Genomic DNA, 20,255 nt, shown 5'->3' on the forward strand with positions numbered 1-20,255 from the left:
CGTACAGGTGGGGGAACGGGTGCAGATGTAGGCACAGGTGTGCATACAGGTGGAGGACCGGGTGGAGGGTGAAAAGAGGTGGATGGAGGTGGATGAGCTGGTGGTCCCTGAATTCGTATCATTGGAGGAGGTTGGTGATTGACAAGTGGAGCGGCATGTTTCTGTATGGGGGGCAGGACTTCATGAGGGGAAGTGGCTGTTGGTGCTCCTGCAGGTGGAGTGGCCAACACTGATGAACAGCAGTTCAGTTTAAAGAAAGAGGAAACAAGAAGATGATCAGAAACAATGAGAGGATTCATGACAGCATGACCAGCTTCAGAAGCTAACCAGTCACATGACCAATCACTTGACCAGTCACATCACTACTGTTGTTAAAACACAGAGAGGAGGCATCGAGTTCAGCAGGTAGAAGAAGAAGAAAATGACTCCAGATCCTTTCCACTGAATTCACTCAACTTTGAGAATCAACTTCATTGATTAAAGGTGATCTATTATGCTTCTCTGAACAGGTTAGGATAGATCTGAGGCCAATACAAAACATGTCCATTAATGTTGTTGCACAAAATCATTCTTAGATAATGAAATTTTAGTCTGGCCAGTTGTGCCTATTTTGAACTGAGGGGAAATGGCTGCAAACAGATGGGCAATTACACAACTGTACATCTTTGAAAAGCAGAAGTGGAGCCTCCTGCACAACCAACAAGAATGCAGTAAGTGTTGCCTGGATGGTAAGTCAACAACAGCGGTCACTGTACAGCCCATACAGTCTTACTAACAGCTGACCAAAGGTCCTGAAGCTCTGCTTGGGTTGCTAGATAACGGGCGGAACTCCGCTGTGGTTGCTAGGTAACAGCGCAGTGCCTGTGGAATGTAACTTAACTTGGAGGTTTTTGAAACAGCTCATTTTCCAAGCACCAAAAACCTTGAACTTATTGCCAAAAAATGGCTGGATACTTTTTGCTTTTACTCTTGAGCTGTTTTTAGAAGCAGTTGAGACTCAAATGGAAGTACAAGTGCAAAATGTGAATTTAGCATAATATGTCACCTTTAGGAAGTTTTTGGTTGCTAGTTTCCAGCCAACAGATCCACCAGTTGAACACTCAGACGTTCAATGCAGGTAAAACCCTGACGCTCCTGCATTACAACGCAGCTAGGACTTCCTACAAAGCCCTGATCAACCCAATGACGTCCACGAGTGTTTTCACACACACACACACACACACACACACACACACACACACACACACACACACACACACACACACNCACACACACACACACACACACACACACACACATCTTAATCTGTTCCATCTAATCATCACTTTTATCCTCCATTTATCAACAACTACAGCTACGGCACAACGCTCTTCTTAAAGACCCAACACATGCAGAGAACGTCTCTATTTCTAACCAGGTGGCGACACTCAGGTGCTGAAGTCACTACCTGTCTGAACACAGTCAAAAGGTTCTCCATCTGAAAGAAACAACTCAGCGTTAGGCTGCTAAACTCCACTCAGCAGGGTCAGCTGCAGAGAAAACACTCGTTTTATAAAAGGTGAATCAATATGTTAAAATTTGTATTTATAGTTTGATGATTGCTGATGTTTAATAAGTTGTAAAACTTTCAAAGTAAATTTTTTTAGTGCCTTTTTTTTTGTCCAGGTCATTCATGTAAATTAAATTTTTTAATTAATTTACAGATCAAATTGCCATATAAAGTAATAGAGGTGGAAACAAGTACATGAAGTATTTCTATATGTATTCAATTATCACCAGAAATAAGGAGAAATCGGTTAAAACGGCTCATTTAGAAGCAGTAAAGAAAACAACAAATGTACTTTTTATCTTCATCGTACCAACAGATTTATTTAACCTCAACTTTTTGTTCCCTACTGTAGCATGTTGAGGCCCAAACCTTTTGATTAATAATCAGTTTTTTAAAAGATTTTCTAAAATAATATTCTTCAATTATTCATAAAATGTAAAATAAGAAGATTCTGATTTTACTTTTAAATTTTGTTATAGTATTTTATGAATGTTTAGATGTTTATGTTATGTCTTGGTTTGTCTCTTGTATCTTACAGCACTTTGGGAAAACTTGTTTTAAAATGTGATTTATAAATAAATTTGACATGAACTAAAAAAAAAGCTAAAAATCAGAACCAATCAGAAATGTCTGTTTCCGTTAGAGGGGATAAACTTTGATTTCCCCAGAAATTAAATAAACAGATGAAATCATTTTTAAAAAGCATAAAAAAACAAAACAAAATAAAGCATGTGATGTAATTTGATCATGTATATTAGATTTTACTGGACTAACTGAATGTGATTTTACATCTCTGGATATAAATTTGATCGTTTTATAAAGTGTCTCAAGATGCGTGAACTGATGCTGCATAAATTAACCAAATTAAAATAAAAAGAAGTAGATAAATATCTTAAATGCAGATAATATTGATTATTATTAGTCAATTGGCAATAAGGTCAGCTGTTCTCCAGTAAACGTACTTCGGTCCAGAGGTCCTTTTGGCGGGACAACAGGAAGCTGGCGTCCGCGGCGAAGACAGACCGCCGTTCCGGTGGGACTCGTCATGTTGGATCCGGCGCGAGCGTTAGCCCTGTTTTAAAAACATAAAGTAAATAAATGAGGCAACGGAGTATCCAGAAAATAAACTACAAACAAGAAATAAGGAAGAAAGGTCAAATGTCAATGTCCGATTAGGAACCATGCATTCGCGTAGTAAATTAAACACAACACCAATAATTAAAATTAGGGCTGCAACTAATGATTACTGTAGTAATCAATTATTCTGACAATTAATCATTTATTCTGATGATTAATCAATTAACTGGGTTTTAAAATTGGCACAATTGTTAAGATTTTTCATTTAACCACATTAACTTTTTTTATGCAAAAAAGAAAAACTACAATATTTGGAAATATTTTTAAAATAAGAAAATAAACATATGAGTGCAGTAATACAGCTTTTCCTTTCATGGGTTTGAACAGAGTAAAGCTAAAACTGGGCCATTTGACGAGTTCTGGGTGGAACATATGTGACTTTATTATATATTTTAGAGTTTTGGGATTTTTTTCAGCAAATTGTCTTTTTTGATTCTGTATGCTCCAATTAATGGCTAATCAATTACTAAATTAGCTGATTATTTTAATAACTGATTAATCGCAATTAATCGCTCCAGCCCTAATTAAAATAAACCAGTATTTTTTTTGTCCAGTGTTTAATTTGAGGACAGTTACTCTGTGTGTTTGAGTGTGTTAGAGGATTCAGCAGCAGGTTGCAGGAAAGCCAAGCAGGCAGACGATAAATTAAATGTTTTCTCTCTGGGTTGCATACATGCATGGTTGCGACATAACCGACAAACCAAATCAACAAAAGGCAACAAACAAGTCAGGCTGCCGAACATGCAACAAAATAAAAAGAGGGTTAAAGTGAAAAAAAATGAAGAGTCGGACTTCATGCTCCAAACACCGTAGAGACTGAGCCGCCTCCTGATTGGTCAGCAGCGGGTCACCTGATCAGTGCAGGTGAAGGGGGGGCGGAGCGACCAGACCTAAGGTAGGAGGAGTCAGCGCGATCAGTCGAGTGCGACCGCGCGTAGACGGGTCGGTCGGCCATCGCTCGCTGGTCGGCTGAGCGAGAGCGGCTGTAGTAATCCCTCCGGTCCATCCCCCTGCTGTACCTGCGTATCACCACGACAACTGTCAACTACTGTCACCATGACAACCGCTGCACCTGGGGGGACGGGTTAGTCACACGGAGCGGACATTGTTCTGGTCACCTGTGGATCTCAAAAGTAAAAAGGCACCGTTTGTAGGAGAGGAAACATATTTGGCACAATGTTTCCCAGGAAGTTTCAACAAAAACCAGAACAGGTGAGAACAGAAAAATAAAAGTTTTTAAATTAAACTGAAGGACATAAAAGTCGGGATTCAGAGAAAAAGAGCTCAGAGTTCAGAGAAGGAAAATAAGAAGTGAAAGACGACAACGATTCAGTCGGCATTTTCAATCTGTTCTCTGGGTTCGTTCACTTTCCCCACAGCAAAATTCAAGAACTTCTCAAGCATTTTCAAGGTAAGTTTCCAAACTTTTCCAGCACCACACTTTGGAGATGAAAACAACACAAATTAACTAAAGCAGACAGTTTCAATTCACGATTTTATGATATCACACATTAACGTTATTAATATATTGCGGCAATATTTTAAACTAAAATATAATAAAATGTAATGTTTTGAAATGTCTCTTTATACATGTTACTAGCCTGAAAAAGTTATTATGAAAAATGTTCTAGTGTTTAGCAAAAATAAATAATTTTAGTGATTCTAACTGACCTAAAACAAGAAGTAGTCTGATTTAAGTATGGACTGTGATAAAAATGTTTAGGTGTCTTTTTATTATCTTAAAATTTCTGGTTTCAACAATAAATTTAGGCTTTTAATCAAATCGTTAGATTGCATTTTATTCTGAAATTACGCAGTTTGAATATGAAGCACTTTCCAAACCTCTCTCACTACAGCTACAGCTAACTGGTTTCCCCCCAGTCTAACTGGTCCGTTTACCTCAGCAGCTCCTCATCATAAGCTTCTGGCTCGTAGGGAAAGTCTGGGATGAAATCCTGACTGCAGAACAGAACAACGTCAAACACTCGAAACCTTCCACTGTTTCTACACTACGGCTGCGTCTCAGCTAACCGTTTCAGTAATTCAATTCAAAATCTGACACTCGTGCATTATTTTGATTTATTGCACACAGAGTGATATATTGTTACTACTGTGGAAATATTTGACTCACGTCTAATGAAAACCCAAAGTTCAGTTTCGACCAAAAAAACAGCAACAAACAAGAACCATAAAGTGCAGATTATATAACGGATTAAAAAAATTATTTAATGTTGTTTAAAAACAAAACTGAATTTTTTTTATATTTTCTACACTATTTGTTCAAGGAGAGCAGAAATATACCAGAAAATATGACTAACTATAGTCATTGGGTGTAGTTTAGTGGTATAAAGCTTAAGTGGCGTCCTGGAGAATCCTGTTTCAAATGAGAATATTTTTCAAGAACAATAACTTTTATCAATCATAATAATAGAAAATATTTCAATAACTGAGTTCATTTCGCTCACCGACTCCAGCTACAGTTCACACTTGGTGAATGTTCCCCAAATTCCTGAAATGACTTCGCTTTATTCCAGGTTTGGATCATCCTTGTTACTTGAGCAGCTCTTACTAACAAACATTTTTCCTTCCACTAAACATTCTTTTAATATTTTTAGATACAACGTTCCATGAACACATAAAACTTCTCAACCAGTGGCATTTAGTGGTTTAAAATCTTGAAATAAATCACTCTGTATGTAGTTAATCTACTGGGCCACACTTTAGAAAGCGCTTACTGGGGCGGTAGCCCAGGGCACCAAATTTTTTTTTGGGGGTGGGCACTCAAAGATTTTTTCTTCTTTATTTTTTAATGAATACATATTTTGCAAATATTGTGCTTTCTATAAAACTTATATGCCTAAATTAGTTAGGGTGCATCAATATTTTGGGATTTTTATGATCATAAACAATATTCGCCTGCATTATGATTAGTACCTACTATTAAGGCAAATACCTGTTAATGAACTTTAATTTTCTTTAGTAAAATACATTTTCTTTAACTGACAGGGCACCAAGCTGGCTCCAGCCCCAGGCCCCACATCCTTGTAAATCCGGCCCTGTGAATCTATGTGACATGAGTTTCTTCTTTTGAATTAAATTACTGAATCTACAGAGACGCACCTACAGACGACCTATAGCACCTATAAATTAACAACCAGCAGAGCTTACCTGTATTCCTCACAACTCCCATTCATAACATGGTTTGTCCAGGTTTGTTGTGGACCGTTAAAGTGTCTTACATGCAGAGAAGCATATCAACAGTTACATGTTTACTCTTTAAAATGTAACTACTGTTTCTGCTGGTACTACACTAGCTACTGCGGCGGTACCTGTCGTAGGAATCGAGAGAGTTGGCAACAGACATTCTCCTCAGGTGTCGCCTGAATACAGAGGAGGAGGAACTGAATCCAGATGTTCAGCACAAACTAAGCACCAAAATGTCCACAACTTCTACTACCAAAGTACCAAAAACAGTAAAGACAGAAGGGAAGTGGTGCTACAATGTTAAGGGAGGCTAATGCTAAGATAAATGTGTGGAGTGTGAAACTATAGAACTAAAACCAGAACCGAGTTCAGGAACCAACAGTGAGACAAAGTTATTCAAAACTAAAAGCTGAATATAAATCAGCTCTAACATCAAGACTGAAGCGCATTACATCCAGTTCAGACCCGTTTCTGCTTTCATGGTCCAACACATCAGCACATCATACTGGATCGGACGGCGCCTGTTAGCCGCTAATGCTAGTGACGCCCCTGCAGGCGCCATTATTGTGCAGCGAGTCACAGTATTGATGCAAAATCTGTGAGAAAATTTTTTGTAGCACCTTTATTTCTTATCAGATTTCTATAAACTATGTCTTCAGTTAAAGCTTAGAAAGTTGATGCGTGTTACCCTTTGATATAAATCTATAAACAGTTTGGTTTCTATCAGTTCTGTCAAAATGCAAGAGAGGACTGAGCACATTTCTCTTTAATGTTTAAGGTCAATAATTAAATTTCACATCTTTACTGGTGCCAAAGTTTGTTCAAATTTAACAAAGTATGGCTCCTAAACTTTATCAAATTTCATCCTATTTGATGATTGTTATGAATATTGCAGCAACCTACAAAGGAAGCCATTACAAGAATATTGTATCTTGTCGTTTGTTGAACTTTTATAAATCACAGCAGCCGCAGTGCGTCACAGCAAAGGGAAACTAAAGCTGAGAAACAGGTGAAGAGCAACTCAAAGCCATTCGTATTCTGCTTTGTTTTCTTCTTGCTCTCCGAGTCGATTCTAAACCCAAAGACCTGTTGCCATGGTAACAGACTGACAACAGCTCTGCTAGCCAACAGAGCTGCGATCACTTTCAAATGTATCGACACCAAAAAACATTTCCCAAAAGTACTCGAAAACCCCAAAGCAGAACATTCAGCCCACTAGTTTTATGTTTCCAGGTTTGATTTTTAGTTTGTGATTATTGATAAGTGATCATCTGAACACAGCGGTGATTGATTAGCTAATTTAAACAGCTGCTCTACTGACGATTTGTCAGAGTTGGTGTGTGTTGCCTTATTTCACTGCTAACTGTTCCACTCGCACAGAAAAAACATGGCGTCATTTTTTGATGTTATTTTTGTTATTGTGTCATTTTTCCGACCACAGATATTCCTGACTCAAAGCACAGCGCGCTAACTGACGTGATGTCCAATCCAGTATTACATCAATGATCCAACTGCAGCTCTTCGATAACTTCAATACTGATTTATGAATTAAAATGTTTAATTAAGCCGGAACCGGACTCCATGCTTCTCTAGATCCAGTCCAGGTGTGCTGATGCCGTTTCCCTCGGTTACCTGTCCAGGCTGCTGTACTGACAGGCGTCAGAGTACGCTCGACTCAGTTTGGAGCCGCGCAGCAGCCGCACCGCGTCCTCCCGGTACAACGGATACATAGGGTTGCCACTGGCAACCAGAGGTCAGAGGTCAGAGAGGTAAAGAGCCACAGAAGAAGAGGAAAAGTTTGGGTAAAAATAAAAGGCGATCTTCAAAGAACAAAAAACATTGTGCCTTGAAAAGTGGCAAGTAATTTTAACTCATAAAAACAAATCTCACCTCTTTGCTCTTTAATCTCCTAATCTAAGACTAGAATCGTCTAACAACATGGCTTAAAAATAAAATGTGATTCAATTTTACCAAGATTATATATTACCTTTGTGGAGGCGGTTGGCTTGGCGACCGTGACCTGCGGACCATCTCAGATCGGGAGCAGTGATTGGACGACATCACCTGTTCTGGCACTGAGAGGGTGGAGCTGTGGAAGTCCCGCCCATTCTGTCTGTAATCTGCAATGAAACAAATAAACGTGGTTTATCCGTCTACATTTATGTGATCTACTGATAAACGTTCAGTCAAACTGCAACTTGCGAGAAAAACTTTAAGCTTCTAACTTCAGAGATGGAAAATCAGCTCCATAAAATAACCAGGAGTTAAAGTAACCTTCTGGATCTCAGTTTAGTTTCCAATATTTTATTGTCGACTTGGTCAGAACATTCCTGTAAATCAGATTACACATTTAAACAGGAAATCTTACATGCCATCACCTTTTAACGATAACTAATTATTACTGGTTATTGTTCATCATCACGGCTCCATTTTCATAAAATATGTACATACATTAATAGATAACACTTCTATTTTATTTTGTAGACATGAATATTGTGTATTTTTTTATTTATATTGAGAATATTGTCTGTTATTTCTGCATGTCATGGTGCTGCTGCCCAATTCTGGGGCCAATAAAGTACATCTCATGTTACCTTAAAGTAGCAATAATAAGAAGAGAATTGCTAACTTAGTTTTTAGAAAAAAGTAAATTCAAACATTAGAATGAATCAGATTTTTACCAATAAAATCAGATTTTTATTGGAAAATATAAGATTTTTATTGGTAAAGATTTTATTTTTACCAATCTGATTGGTAAAAATTGGATAAAAGAAATTCTGGAAAATTTTCCCTAAATAATTAATTATTTAGGGAAATTTTTTTATTTTACTTAAAACAAAAATAAAAATATGAATATCAAATTTTTATTGGTTAAAAAAGAAAATCACATTTTTACAAACAAAAAAATACAAAATAATAAATCAAATTTTCACCAATAAAATCAGATTTTTACCAATGGAGACATTGTGTTCCAGTTAATGTTTTTAGTAGAAATTCAAAATGTTTGAATTTTCTTTTCAAAAGATGAGTAAATTGCATTATGGGATGTTGCGTTTACCTGAAATGACGCCTATGCCGTCCTCGCAGTCGTAATCTGAAAACTCGCTGTCGCTGATCCTCTGAGATCCTACAAACACACAGAGACGAGAAGGAGGATGTTTAGAAAACCACATATCATCTTCAGCTGGAAGCACAACAAACAGAAAACCGTCAAACTCAGGAGCAGAATAAAAACAGAAAATAAATATGTAACTCTGAATGAGGCAAAAAGCTTTGGTTGTGCAAAGTGTTGGCTCTGTTCTGTTAAGAACCATTATCTCTTTCCTCTCACTTGAGAATGAGTCACTCCTTTGTATTGATAGTCACCCAAAATCACAATAAGATACATAGAAATTTGTGGGGTAACGTGACAAATGTGAAAATGTTAATGGGGAGTGAATAGAGGGAACCACATTTAACCTGTTAATGTCAATTATGAGTCAAACGCACCATAACAATCCTTCATCCACAAACAGAAAGCAACCAAACTTCTATCAGTGTCTTCAGTCAGAGGTTTCCGTAACACTGACTGCTACAGCATCTGCAATGATGCTTTAAGGAAAATTACAGTAACATCTAATATCCAAATAAGCTGCTGCCGTTTCCACTCGCATGTGAAAACGGCTGCAAACAGATGCGCAATTTTACAATAGTACATGTTTGAAAAGCTAAAGTGGAGCCTCCTCCACAACCAACAAGAATGCAGGAAGTGGTTTCTGGACGGTAAGTCAACAACAAAACACTTGTCTTTTCCAGCAGCTGTTGTACAGTGGTAAAAACAGTGGACAAAATGTGCTGGAGCTCCTTTGGGTTGCTAGGTAACAGGACAGGGCTCGTCAGGTTGTTACCTAGCAACAAAAATGTTAACGTCGGAAAGTTTTTGAAACAGCTTATTTTTTAAACACCAAAAAACATTAACTTATAAGTAAACAATTCATTTTTTAATGCATGGGCTGTTTTAGAATCAGTAGAAACTAAAACGGAAATATAAAAAATTTGCAAAATATGAATTTTGCATCAAAGGTCCCCTTAAACAATTTTATGAACAGAATTACAAACTGTCCATCCTGATTGTTTCTGATTTTATGGCTGCAGAAACAAAAAACTGCAACATAAAATTCAGAGGACTCAACACAGACACACAGGCACACACACAGGTGTTATTACCTGAGTTAAAGTAAGGACCTTTATCTGGTAACGCATCATAAGAAGTGAAACAACAAACAAACAAAAAATAGATGTTAAAAAAAACGACATGATGGAATAAAGACACAAAATAAACATCTATATTTCTAAAAAAAATGAACGTGACTGAGTGAGAGTCGGTGTGTTTCTGGTGCGACTCTCACTCTGAAGCCTCCTGCTGCTCTGCGACGGCTCCGTCTGCAGTCCCCTCCTCTGCAGGTAGGGGGAGGCATTGGGCAGAGGCACCGAGGAAACGTCATGAAGCTGCAGCTTGTACCAGTGAGGCTGATCGTCCAGCAGCGCCGACTCCAGCTCTATCAGCACCTGGCGAAACACGGGGGCCATCAGGACGCCGATCCTAAAGCCAGAGATCCTCAAACCTGTTCAGTCTGAGGATCACTTCACCTATTTAACAGACGCTTACGGACCAGTTCAAATTACCCCTCGTTAACGCAACATGTCAATATATACAACCTAAAATTAAAATATTAGGCTCTTAACGCACTTATTGTTGTTTTCAAGCCATCAACAGGTCTAGTCGGGGTGTTTTGAGTTATTACAGATTCTTAAAGTGTGGATTTCCAATTATGTCAAACATGGAAATCAAAGACAAGTTGTTCTTTACTACCAACTGTTGGGTGCATTAATAACATTTACAGCTTGTAATTCAGAAGCACAATTAAAAGAAAAACAGACATGAGTTGTTTTGCCAGAAACAAGTCCCATCCATTTCTATCAACTGCATTTATCTATTATATTTAATTAATTTAATTTAATAATTAGTAGTGAACAGAGCATAATACGCTGGCAAAGTCGTAAAAAACAAAGAACAGTTCTCACCAACAGACTCGTTCACGGGAGAGCCGTTCAAAAGAATCGAATGTATCGCTAACGAACGACACGTCAAAACTCTCAGCTTAGTTTCCTCCGATCATATAAGCAGTCCTGGCGTTGTTTTATTGTGAGTGACCCGGTTTTATCCCATTCATCCATCATTTTTAAACACAATCCTTTGCTAAGCTAGCTGTAGCGTCGCACTGTGAGCTAACGTAACGTCACGGGAAATAAACGCTCGTTTACATGCAGTACCTTGATGACCACCAGGGGGCTCCCGCGGACCAGCCTCGTAATAAAGCTCTTTCTCTGCTCCAGGTGTGCTCACCTCTCCCAGGAACTGGCTCTCCTCCTCTCGGACTCTGGCCTGGTCCCAGACGGTGAGCTCCAGCATCCGTTCCCTGAACTCGCGCCGATGAACCGGGGAATACATGAAGGTCTGGTTCCAGCGAGGCTCCAGGGACTTCTTCACCGTCTTCGTCCTGCGTTTGCTCTTATCGCTGGGAGGAAAACGGATGAGAAACGAGGATTTACATCACGTGAGGAGCGCGAACCAGGGTCATGATAGCTTTGGGGGGTTTTCCCATTATAGTTCAGTTTTATTCGGTTGTGACTTTTTTTCTAATTCAGTTAGTTTTGGTTAGTTTTAGAGTTTTTATTAATTATTATCAGTTTGGTACATTTACTTGAGTAACTTATTGGAAAAAATTTACTTTTAGGAGTATTTTCTACTTTCTACTCTTACTTGAGTAAAAATTCTGGATTTTCTACCCACAGAATAAAAAAAAACAAATATGTTTTAACCAAAAACAGACACACATCTGCAGTTTTTGTTAAAGTTTCATAAATTTTATATTGAAAGAAACTGATTTGGAAATAAAACATTCTTGCCTGATTTTGTTTGTTTATAATTGTTTTATTTGTATTAATAAAATTTGTCTTTAAAATGACAACATTTCCACTTGACTTTATATTTACATTTTTTAAAATATTTAATATATAAATTATATTTTGTATTTAAAAATATATTCAATATTTTTAAATATTTATTATTTAATATTTTAAAATACATAATGCCTTTAAATATTAAATGATTAATGATTTGATCAGTTATTCAGTACTTGAGTGGACTTTTGATCAAATAGTGAAACGTTTACAGGAATAATAGCAGTAATGTAGTTTTGTTTTTCTTTGCTCTTCTACCTTCTGTCCGGCAGGAAGTAGATCTTGACGTATGGGTTTCGCGGTCGTCCATCGTCCCGAACAGGAAGTTCTTTGGCTCCAAGGACCGTGACGATCAGCTGATGACCAACCTTATCGTACCACAGTTTGATCTGTTTTAAAACATTAAATAACATTAGAAACAAAACAGAGAACGAATCTGACCCATTCATATTGGGCAAATTTTATAAAGGGCAGCAGCCCAGGGCTCCAGTTTTTAGGGAGCGTCCCTCATGGTCGCTCAGCTCTGCAGCCGTTATTTGAGATTCTAATCAGCTGCTCTCAGTTGAAAAAACTAGAAATTAACGATATTTAATGTAAAACTGGGCTGATTTTAGTAACTAATATGCATTTCCATCCTGTTGTTGTTTCACTTTCTCTGGTCGCAACAGAACCGTCTTTAAAATAAAAGTATCTGTGTGCCAAAAAGGAGAAATTGTCTCTTAAAAAATCACAGCCACAATTGGTTAGTAACTAGTTACATTTACTTAAGGAATTTTTAGCAAAAATTTACTTTTAGGACTATTTTTATTACGTTGTACTTTTTACGTTTACTTGAATAACTTTATTATGACACAATGCTAATTTATTTCAGTAAATTTCTGGATTTTCTACCTACTGAATTAAAAACAAACTTAAGTTTTAACCAAAAATTCACCAGACACAGACACACACCTGCAGTTTTTGTTAAAGCTTCATCCGTTTTTTATTGAAAGAAACTGATTTAGAACATTTTTCTTTATATTGTAATTGTTATTTATATAAATTATTTTAATTTTAACCTTTAAATACCAACATTTCCACATAATTTTATATTTTGGTCCATCTGATGGTGTCATTTTAAATATTAAATAATTGATGTTCTGATCAGTTCCACCAAATACTTGAAGCTTCTTTTTACTTTTACTTGAGTAAAAATATGTTGAAGTCTTACTTCAGTACAATGTTTTATATTTTCTCGTACTGATCACGAGAAAAAATGATACATATTTGGAGAAATTGTTCCTAAGTTGCAGGTAAGCGTCTGTTTTACAGTAAACTGGTGAACTCTACAGCTAACAACAAGCTAACCTACAGCCCAACTCTCTACAGGTTACCTGGATCCTGGGAACCAGAGGAGGCCTGTTTACGCTCTGTAAACACATACACGTCACCATGGAAACGCCTGTGTGCAGACGGGTTTCTGGGTGTGAGACGCTGGCTGAACTTACGGAGACTTGTCCCGACAGAACGCTGGGGCTCATGGGAGAGGTGACGGAGATGGACGGGCCGACCTTCTGGGAGTCGAAGGAACTGGAACCTGAGCACAGAAAAACAAGAACCAGTTCCACTGGAGCCCGCTTCACCCAACACGCGGCACTTTAGCAGCACTTTAGCAGCACTTTACAACACTGGTTTTAAAAATGGGGGCCTCAGAAGGTTGAAGAGAAGATGAGGGGGAAAAAAACAACTTTTATATATTTTTAAAAATATTTTTCAATAATTTTTAAATAAAATATAAATAAAACAAATGTTTAAATGTTATTTCTGATGCTTATTTTCTATGCTAGCAAGACAAAGACCAAAGGAACCTTCCCAAATGGAAATTAAATGTTGTGACTCCAATCTCATGACTGTGTTGACATGCTAACAGCTCAGTTTCAATTAGCAATCAATGCTAATCTACCTCATTAGCTTTTGCTGTTCCTTTTTAAATCTCTATCTGGACGTATCTTTATGATAAGAGGAAGAAAAGGTTTGAACTTCCTCCTTCTTTCCCTCCTCTGCATTCATTAAGCCTCATTGTCCAGCTACTCTGGCATTTGTTATCAGAGATCAGGTATTATCTGAGCTTTCAAGATGCTAATCAGCGGCTAACGATTGTTAAAACAAAACCTTGTCATGGTTAAAAAAAAGTTAACTGTAACATCTCATCCAAATAAATTAAAAATAAATAACAGAAGCCTCCAAAAAGAACCGAACTAATGTAGAAAATTAAAACAATAATGTCTTCAGTCAGAGGCTTCCTCAAAGTCGGTGCAACACAGACTGCTACAGCAGATCTTTCTTGCCATCACCATCTACAGTAACTCTTTAAAGAATTCAAATTAGTAAGAGTTACAACAACATTTATTTTCCCTTTGGGATCAATATTTGAACTTTAATAATATGATTAATTCTAACTGAGCTAAAACAGGAACATTTTAATGTCGGACTCTGAGGGAAAAAGTTTAACTGCTGTGGTTTTCTGTAAGCTTGCGTTGGATTGTTCTTTGTAAAAACTCACTGGAGTCCAGGTGAACACTGGAGGCGTCTGCTGCTCTTGAAACGTCTCTGCCGAGCAAGAACCAACAGATATCCGTTAGCATTAGCATCTAATAAAACATACTTTAAAGTTAGATATGATCTCAGATGGAGAATATGTGAACATTTTAAATTTTTTAGCTTGGACTGGACCAGGTGTGTGACCCACCGGACCGGTCGGCAGACCACCAGCTCCACCTGCGGTTCTGGTTTGGACTCCATGATGATGTCATAGACCTCGTTGAATGTGGCGCCCTGAAGAACCCGGCCGTTCCACTCCAGGACCTGATCACCTGGAGATTAAAAAGGCAACATATGTTACAGTTTACAACTCAAAAGGCAAACGAGCCGCACCGACTAGATGAGCTGTGATATTTATTACTGGATTGGACGGAGCCTATTAGCCGCTATAGCTAGCAAAAGGTAGCTGTCCAAGAAATGACTCAAGTAAGAGTAAAAAGGTATTTGGTAAAAAGTCTACTCACGTACTGAGTAACTGATCAAATTATCAATTATTTAATAATTTAAAATTATATTGGTACAGTTTTGGTTAAAACATATTTGTTTGTCATTCACTGGGTAGAAAGTCCATAAATTTTTACTCAAGTAAGAGCAGAAATACTTCATAATAAAATGACTCAAGTAAAAGTAAAAAGCACAGAGTAGTAAAAATACTCCTAAAAGTAGATTTAAAAAAAGTTACTCAAGTAAATGTAATTGAGTAAATGTAACTAGTTACTACCCAAATCGGGTCGGTCTACATACAGACCCGTTGCCGTGGCAACCGACTGACATGATGTGTGTTGTCATGTGACGTCCAACCCAGTAATATATACCGATGCAGATGACCCCAAAAATATGAGAAGGGAGAAGTAAAGTTTTTTTTACAAAGTGAGACTGAAATAAAACAATCAGGTTGATGGAAACAGAAAATCAGACGTCTGGTAAGTTCAACTATAACTACTGTAATTTGGAAAAAAGCAACATCTAATGCATAATAAGAGACATGATCTACGAGCAGAAGCTGTGTTTACCTGGTCTCAGGTGTCCCACCGTGTCTGCCAGACTTCCTCTCTTCACTTTGGTGATGAACGCACACAGACGGCCAGACTCCGTCATCTTCCCACCAACAACCTGAAAAAACCCGGCGCCCGTCAGCAAGCCACTGAACGCCACCAGGGCTATCATCAGAGAAACAGCAGCGCCACCTTGAGGCCCAGCAGGGCTCCTGTGTCTGCAGGAACCGTCCCGTCCTTCATCCTCTTGTTCAGGACGATTCGACCAATCAGACGCTCCCCATCTTTGGATGGTTGCCATGTGACCGGCTGCTAAAGAATCACAAATAACACAGTTTAATTCATAGAAACGGACAGGTAGAAAGGCAGACAGGTAGTGGATGTTATGATGGCGGGCGTGTTTGTTGGGTTACCATAGACATAGGTGCGGGCTCGCCATGCCAGGTACCGTAATCCCACCACTGGCTCTCCATGTCTCCTGGAAACAACAAAACAAATTTAATAAAAACAATTAAAACTTACAAAGATATAAAAAATAAAAATAGTTTTTTTCTCTTTCGTTCATTTAAAACACATTTGAAATGAAATCTTGCTTGGCTTCAGCATATGGTCATGAGATCCAGCATAACACCGTTCAGCTATTTAATATTTATGGATATTCTTTATGGAAGTCTCTCTTCTTGGTTTGGCCTTTGTTGATGTACATCCCTTTAAAATCTTCTTGAAAATAAATTGTATTTAAAAAGACAATAAGATTTCAATCGATCCGTGTGAATTTGGTGTGTTTCTGTTTTTATTCCTTTGCTGGTTTTCTTCTTAGATCCAGCTTCAGTTTTCTCAGTTGTTGACAGACATGCTTTGCTGATAAAGGAGTTGCTCTGACTTCCTTCAGTGGACAGTTTGTCCAAAAGCCGGTTTAATCACCTACATCCATTTCCTCCACAGAGGAGAAACAATGAGATTACATCCATTCACAACAACTACAGATCTCCTTTTTCTGACTCTGTTTTCATAAAAAAAGTATTCTTTATTGAATCCCAATGATGCTGCATAACTCTACAAAAACACAACATCTCACCAAGTATTTTTGTTCTGGTTCTGCTCTGCATCCCCAGAACCAGAACCAAACATGTAGAAGCAGCATTCAGCTTCTATGCACCACAAATCTGGAACAAACTTCCAGAAAACTGAAAAACAGCCGAAACACTGAGTTCCTTTGAACGAAGACTAAAACCCAGCTGCTTAGTTTCTTTTGAACCATTATAAATTGAGCATTGACAGACTTATTTCATGTGAATTGATGATTTTAATAATGACATTGACAAAATGTAACGTCTGTTGTTGGTTTTCACAACTGTTGACTGTTTTGTTATGTTTCACAATGAAAAGCACTTTGAACTAATGTGATGCTGAAATGTGCTATAAAAATAAACTTGACTGATTTATTGATTTTCTAGTTTTTAGTGCAAATATCTTAGTTCACTTTAAAAAAGACAAAACAACTTACAAGTAACTTTCCAGCAAGATATAGGAGTTGAAGTCAATAATTCGTATTAACATTGGTTAAAAAGTACTTGTTCTGTTGCAGATAAAACAAACTCCTGTATCTTTCTGAAAAGCTACTTGTAACTTAGATTTTTTTCTAATTTCAAGTGTTGTAAGACATTTATAGTAGAAACTGGACCAAAACTCCTTGGTATTATTTTGTGTTTTTGGCGTGAAAACAGCTCTGGGATCAGTTTTATGCAGCATTATCGTCCGTCAGCTGCAGTGTGAACCTATAAACTTTCAAAGAAGATTAATGCAGGTAAATTTAGAGCAAGAACAGAGTGTTTGAGCCTTTAAACGGACAGGAAGTCCACTTAGACCCGTCATCAGGTGCAGGTCGCTGCCAGAAAGCCTCTCCAGTACTCACAGGTCTGAGAGGACGACGCCATGATACAAGACGAAGCTTTAGATGTAGAAGAAGAGAAGAAGAGCAGGAGGGGAACCTGCAGCTCCTCGGTCCTCCTCTGTGGGTGAGGGATCGCAGTTTGCCCCGAGCTCGGCCTGCAGGCTGCAGGGCAGCTCATACCTGTCTGTAACAAGATTAGCTCAGGCCAAACACAGAGTCCGACTCTGTCAGCGGCAGCATCGTCGCTTCAGCTGAACTTCACTGGCTGCTTGCTTCACTTTGGGTCAGAGAGTCGGCGAACTGGGAGAAACATTTCAGCAAATCCAAGCACTTTCTTGAAACTTTAACCTTGAGAACTTGGAAAATTCCAACAGATTTCCAGGAAAATGAGCAAAATAAGCAGCTCAGCAGCAGATCCAGGCGCCTTGTCCACAGTTTGGTTCCCTCCTGCGCTGTTTCTATTCCTGCTTCCTTGCAGGGCCTCCTGGTAATCCAAACTCCTCACTTGTAATCCAATTGACAGAAATCAGCATCGTCGCTGATTCTGTGACCCATCAGAACCGGCAGGCTGAGATGTTCGTCTCCCACCGTGGCCAGATTATCGACCAGCTTCCCCAGGATTCGTTCCGTTTTCCACTCGAGTTTGTTGGAGGTTTTTATGCTGCGTCCTGTGGTCCAGGTGTCTTCAGTAACGCAGCATCAGCGACTCTGAGCTGATCTCTCACCTCTGACCCCGACGGGAGGAGTCACTCTGAGCCAATCAGAATCCATCGTCTCTCATGACTTTGGTTCCTGAGACGTAGACACAGAAGATTAACCGAACGCAGAACGTGGAAACTGAAACTCTGCCGACGTTCATGACGTCAGAGTCCGAAACCCTGGAGACCGACTCTCAGGAGGACAGCGTATCTGAATAAACGGGTTACAACGGCAACAGTGGACAAAAACCATAACTAAAACCAGCACAGCTTCATAGAGAAATGGTTTACATGGTAACTTAAGTTGGAAAGCGCCAAGAGCCTCGTTTCAGTTCCAGAGTTTCTCAGGTGTGAACAACTCAAATTTAAGACTTTTTAAGGCCGTTATGAATTAAATTTAAGACCTACATCTCCACACAAATCTACAAACGTCAACCAGCCAGCTAGAGATAAACTTGAAAACATGACTAAGACACAAAAAAACGCTAGCTAGCTAGCAACGGTACTTTAGCAGCTAGTTAGCGATAGCCTCAACCTTCTCAAGTCACAAAATGCAACAAATGTGACTGAATGTGACTCAAATGTTTGCCTGACAGGAAAGTCCAACAAATAAAAGACACAAAAATAGACTATATGAGATCAGATAGTGCAAACAGACAACATTTTAGACCTGTGAGTAACATATTAAAGGCCAACTCACTTTTTAAAAAATGAATTTAAGACGTTTTAAGGATGCACAGACACTTTAAGTTCATGTCAGTCTGAGCTGCAGTGAGTTCATGCTTGGATGTTGTGATGACTTCCTGAAGGCAAGAGATTTTAAAGAGACAGAGCCCCAATTTTAAGGCGTGAAATCAGGAAGCAAACATTTTTTTACGTCAAATTTGATATGTGTAGCATTTTTGTAACAATTGAAGGTAACAGTTACATGGTTGTGCTGTAAAATGGCCTGGAAAACAGATAAAAATGTCCAGAAAAATGTAGAATCTGAATGTTTTTTGTGTTTTCAGAAACATACAGAGAGAAGAAACACAGAATGAACAACTAGAGTTCAAAAATGCTGATCTTTAACCAACCAATCCATTAGAGACAACTCTCGGCAACATTTAGTGGTGGGATTTGGAGGTACTAAGCATAAAAGTGATACCCACTTTCCCAGGTCGTTCCCAGTAACAGACTGGGAAAAAAGTTCTCTAAAGTGGAACCGTACCACCATAAGAAACCAGAAACCTGCAACCAAAATATGGAAACGATGAAAGGAAAGTAGAGCGTTTTCTCAGGGGAACCCTCTGTTGTGAGGCTGAGGAAGTGCAGGTGAAGCTGGTTGGAGGTGAAGCCAGATTCAGCTGTAAGAAGATTATCACACTGAGCTAATTTAAGTCAGAGACACTGCGAACACACACAGCGTCTCCTTTTCCACTCTCCCTCCTTCCTGTTTCTCAGTTCACAGCCTGAAAACTCAAGATATAATAACACTGAAAGACAAGTTCCAGGAAAAAGGCAAAAATACCTCACATCTCCACTAGAGGGCAGAAGACAATTTAAACTAATGTGACATTCTGTTACAGGAAGCATGTTAATTTATCGCTACGACACTTACACTGCAAAAACACAACTATTCTTACCAGGTATTTTTTGATGAGTTTCTAGTGCAAATATCTTAGCAAACTAAGATATTTGTTAATAAGACAAAATTAATTTACAAGTAACTTTTCAGAAAGATAAAAGAGCAACTACTATTATTAAGGGTTTTTACCCTTAATGATTAAAATTACTATGTTTCTGACTTGTGGGTTATTGTTGTTCACGGCTAAACAAGCTAAAAATTCAATTCAATCTCAATTTTTAGCGCTTCTCTAGAAAACAAATCTACTCCAATTTTGCAGCAAGGACGAGAAACCACTTCCTGCATTCTTGTTGGTTGTGCAGGAGGCTCTACTAATGCTTTTCAAAGGTGTACAGTTGTACACCTGTACATCTGTTTGCAGCCATTTTCACATGAGTGTAAACATTAAGTTGGGGGCGTGGCCAGCAGCAGCTCATTTGGATTTAAAGTGACAAGACGCCCTAAAACAGCTCACTCTGAAAGGAGCCCTTAAGGTTATTCTGACACTCTGGATGTGTGTTTCTATGTTCCGACACTCTGGATGTGTGTTTCTATGTTCCGACACTCTGGATGTGTGTTTCTATGTTCC

The 20,255-nt window shown here is 38.4% G+C and overlaps 1 protein-coding gene across 11 annotated transcripts in view; it reads right to left on the reverse strand.

Annotated features, from left to right (window-relative positions):
• LOC103472577 (regulating synaptic membrane exocytosis protein 2-like) overlaps window positions 1-20,255 on the reverse strand; it is a 46,208-nt gene that overhangs the window by 12,415 nt on the left and 13,538 nt on the right. For 4 of the 11 annotated variants that reach the window (XM_017307398.1, XM_008422302.2, XM_017307397.1 and 1 more), the window contains 18 exons: window positions 15,882-15,946; window positions 15,661-15,780; window positions 15,487-15,586; window positions 14,622-14,745; window positions 14,436-14,482; window positions 13,381-13,469; window positions 13,267-13,302; window positions 12,152-12,282; window positions 11,277-11,448; window positions 10,279-10,438; window positions 10,097-10,120; window positions 8,949-9,017; window positions 7,878-8,010; window positions 7,523-7,630; window positions 6,016-6,066; window positions 5,855-5,920; window positions 4,586-4,645; window positions 2,512-2,621 (listed from right to left, as the gene is read on the reverse strand). In XM_017307398.1, the coding sequence (XP_017162887.1) occupies window positions 2,512-2,621; window positions 4,586-4,645; window positions 5,855-5,920; window positions 6,016-6,066; window positions 7,523-7,630; window positions 7,878-8,010; window positions 8,949-9,017; window positions 10,097-10,120; window positions 10,279-10,438; window positions 11,277-11,448; window positions 12,152-12,282; window positions 13,267-13,302; window positions 13,381-13,469; window positions 14,436-14,482; window positions 14,622-14,745; window positions 15,487-15,586; window positions 15,661-15,780; window positions 15,882-15,946 (1,665 nt within the window). Of the gene's footprint in view, window positions 1-27; window positions 230-1,447; window positions 1,478-2,511; window positions 2,622-3,537; window positions 3,706-4,585; window positions 4,646-5,854; window positions 5,921-6,015; window positions 6,067-7,522; window positions 7,631-7,877; window positions 8,011-8,948; window positions 9,018-10,096; window positions 10,121-10,278; window positions 10,439-11,276; window positions 11,449-12,151; window positions 12,283-13,266; window positions 13,303-13,380; window positions 13,470-14,435; window positions 14,483-14,621; window positions 14,746-15,486; window positions 15,587-15,660; window positions 15,781-15,881; window positions 15,947-20,255 lie in introns of all 11 variants that reach the window. The other 7 variants (XM_017307395.1, XM_017307399.1, XM_017307401.1 and 4 more) reach the window with 6 other exon arrangements.

This window comes from Poecilia reticulata, linkage group LG11 (genome assembly GCF_000633615.1).
Source record: "Poecilia reticulata strain Guanapo linkage group LG11, Guppy_female_1.0+MT, whole genome shotgun sequence".
Classification (NCBI taxonomy): domain Eukaryota; kingdom Metazoa; phylum Chordata; class Actinopteri; order Cyprinodontiformes; family Poeciliidae; genus Poecilia; species Poecilia reticulata.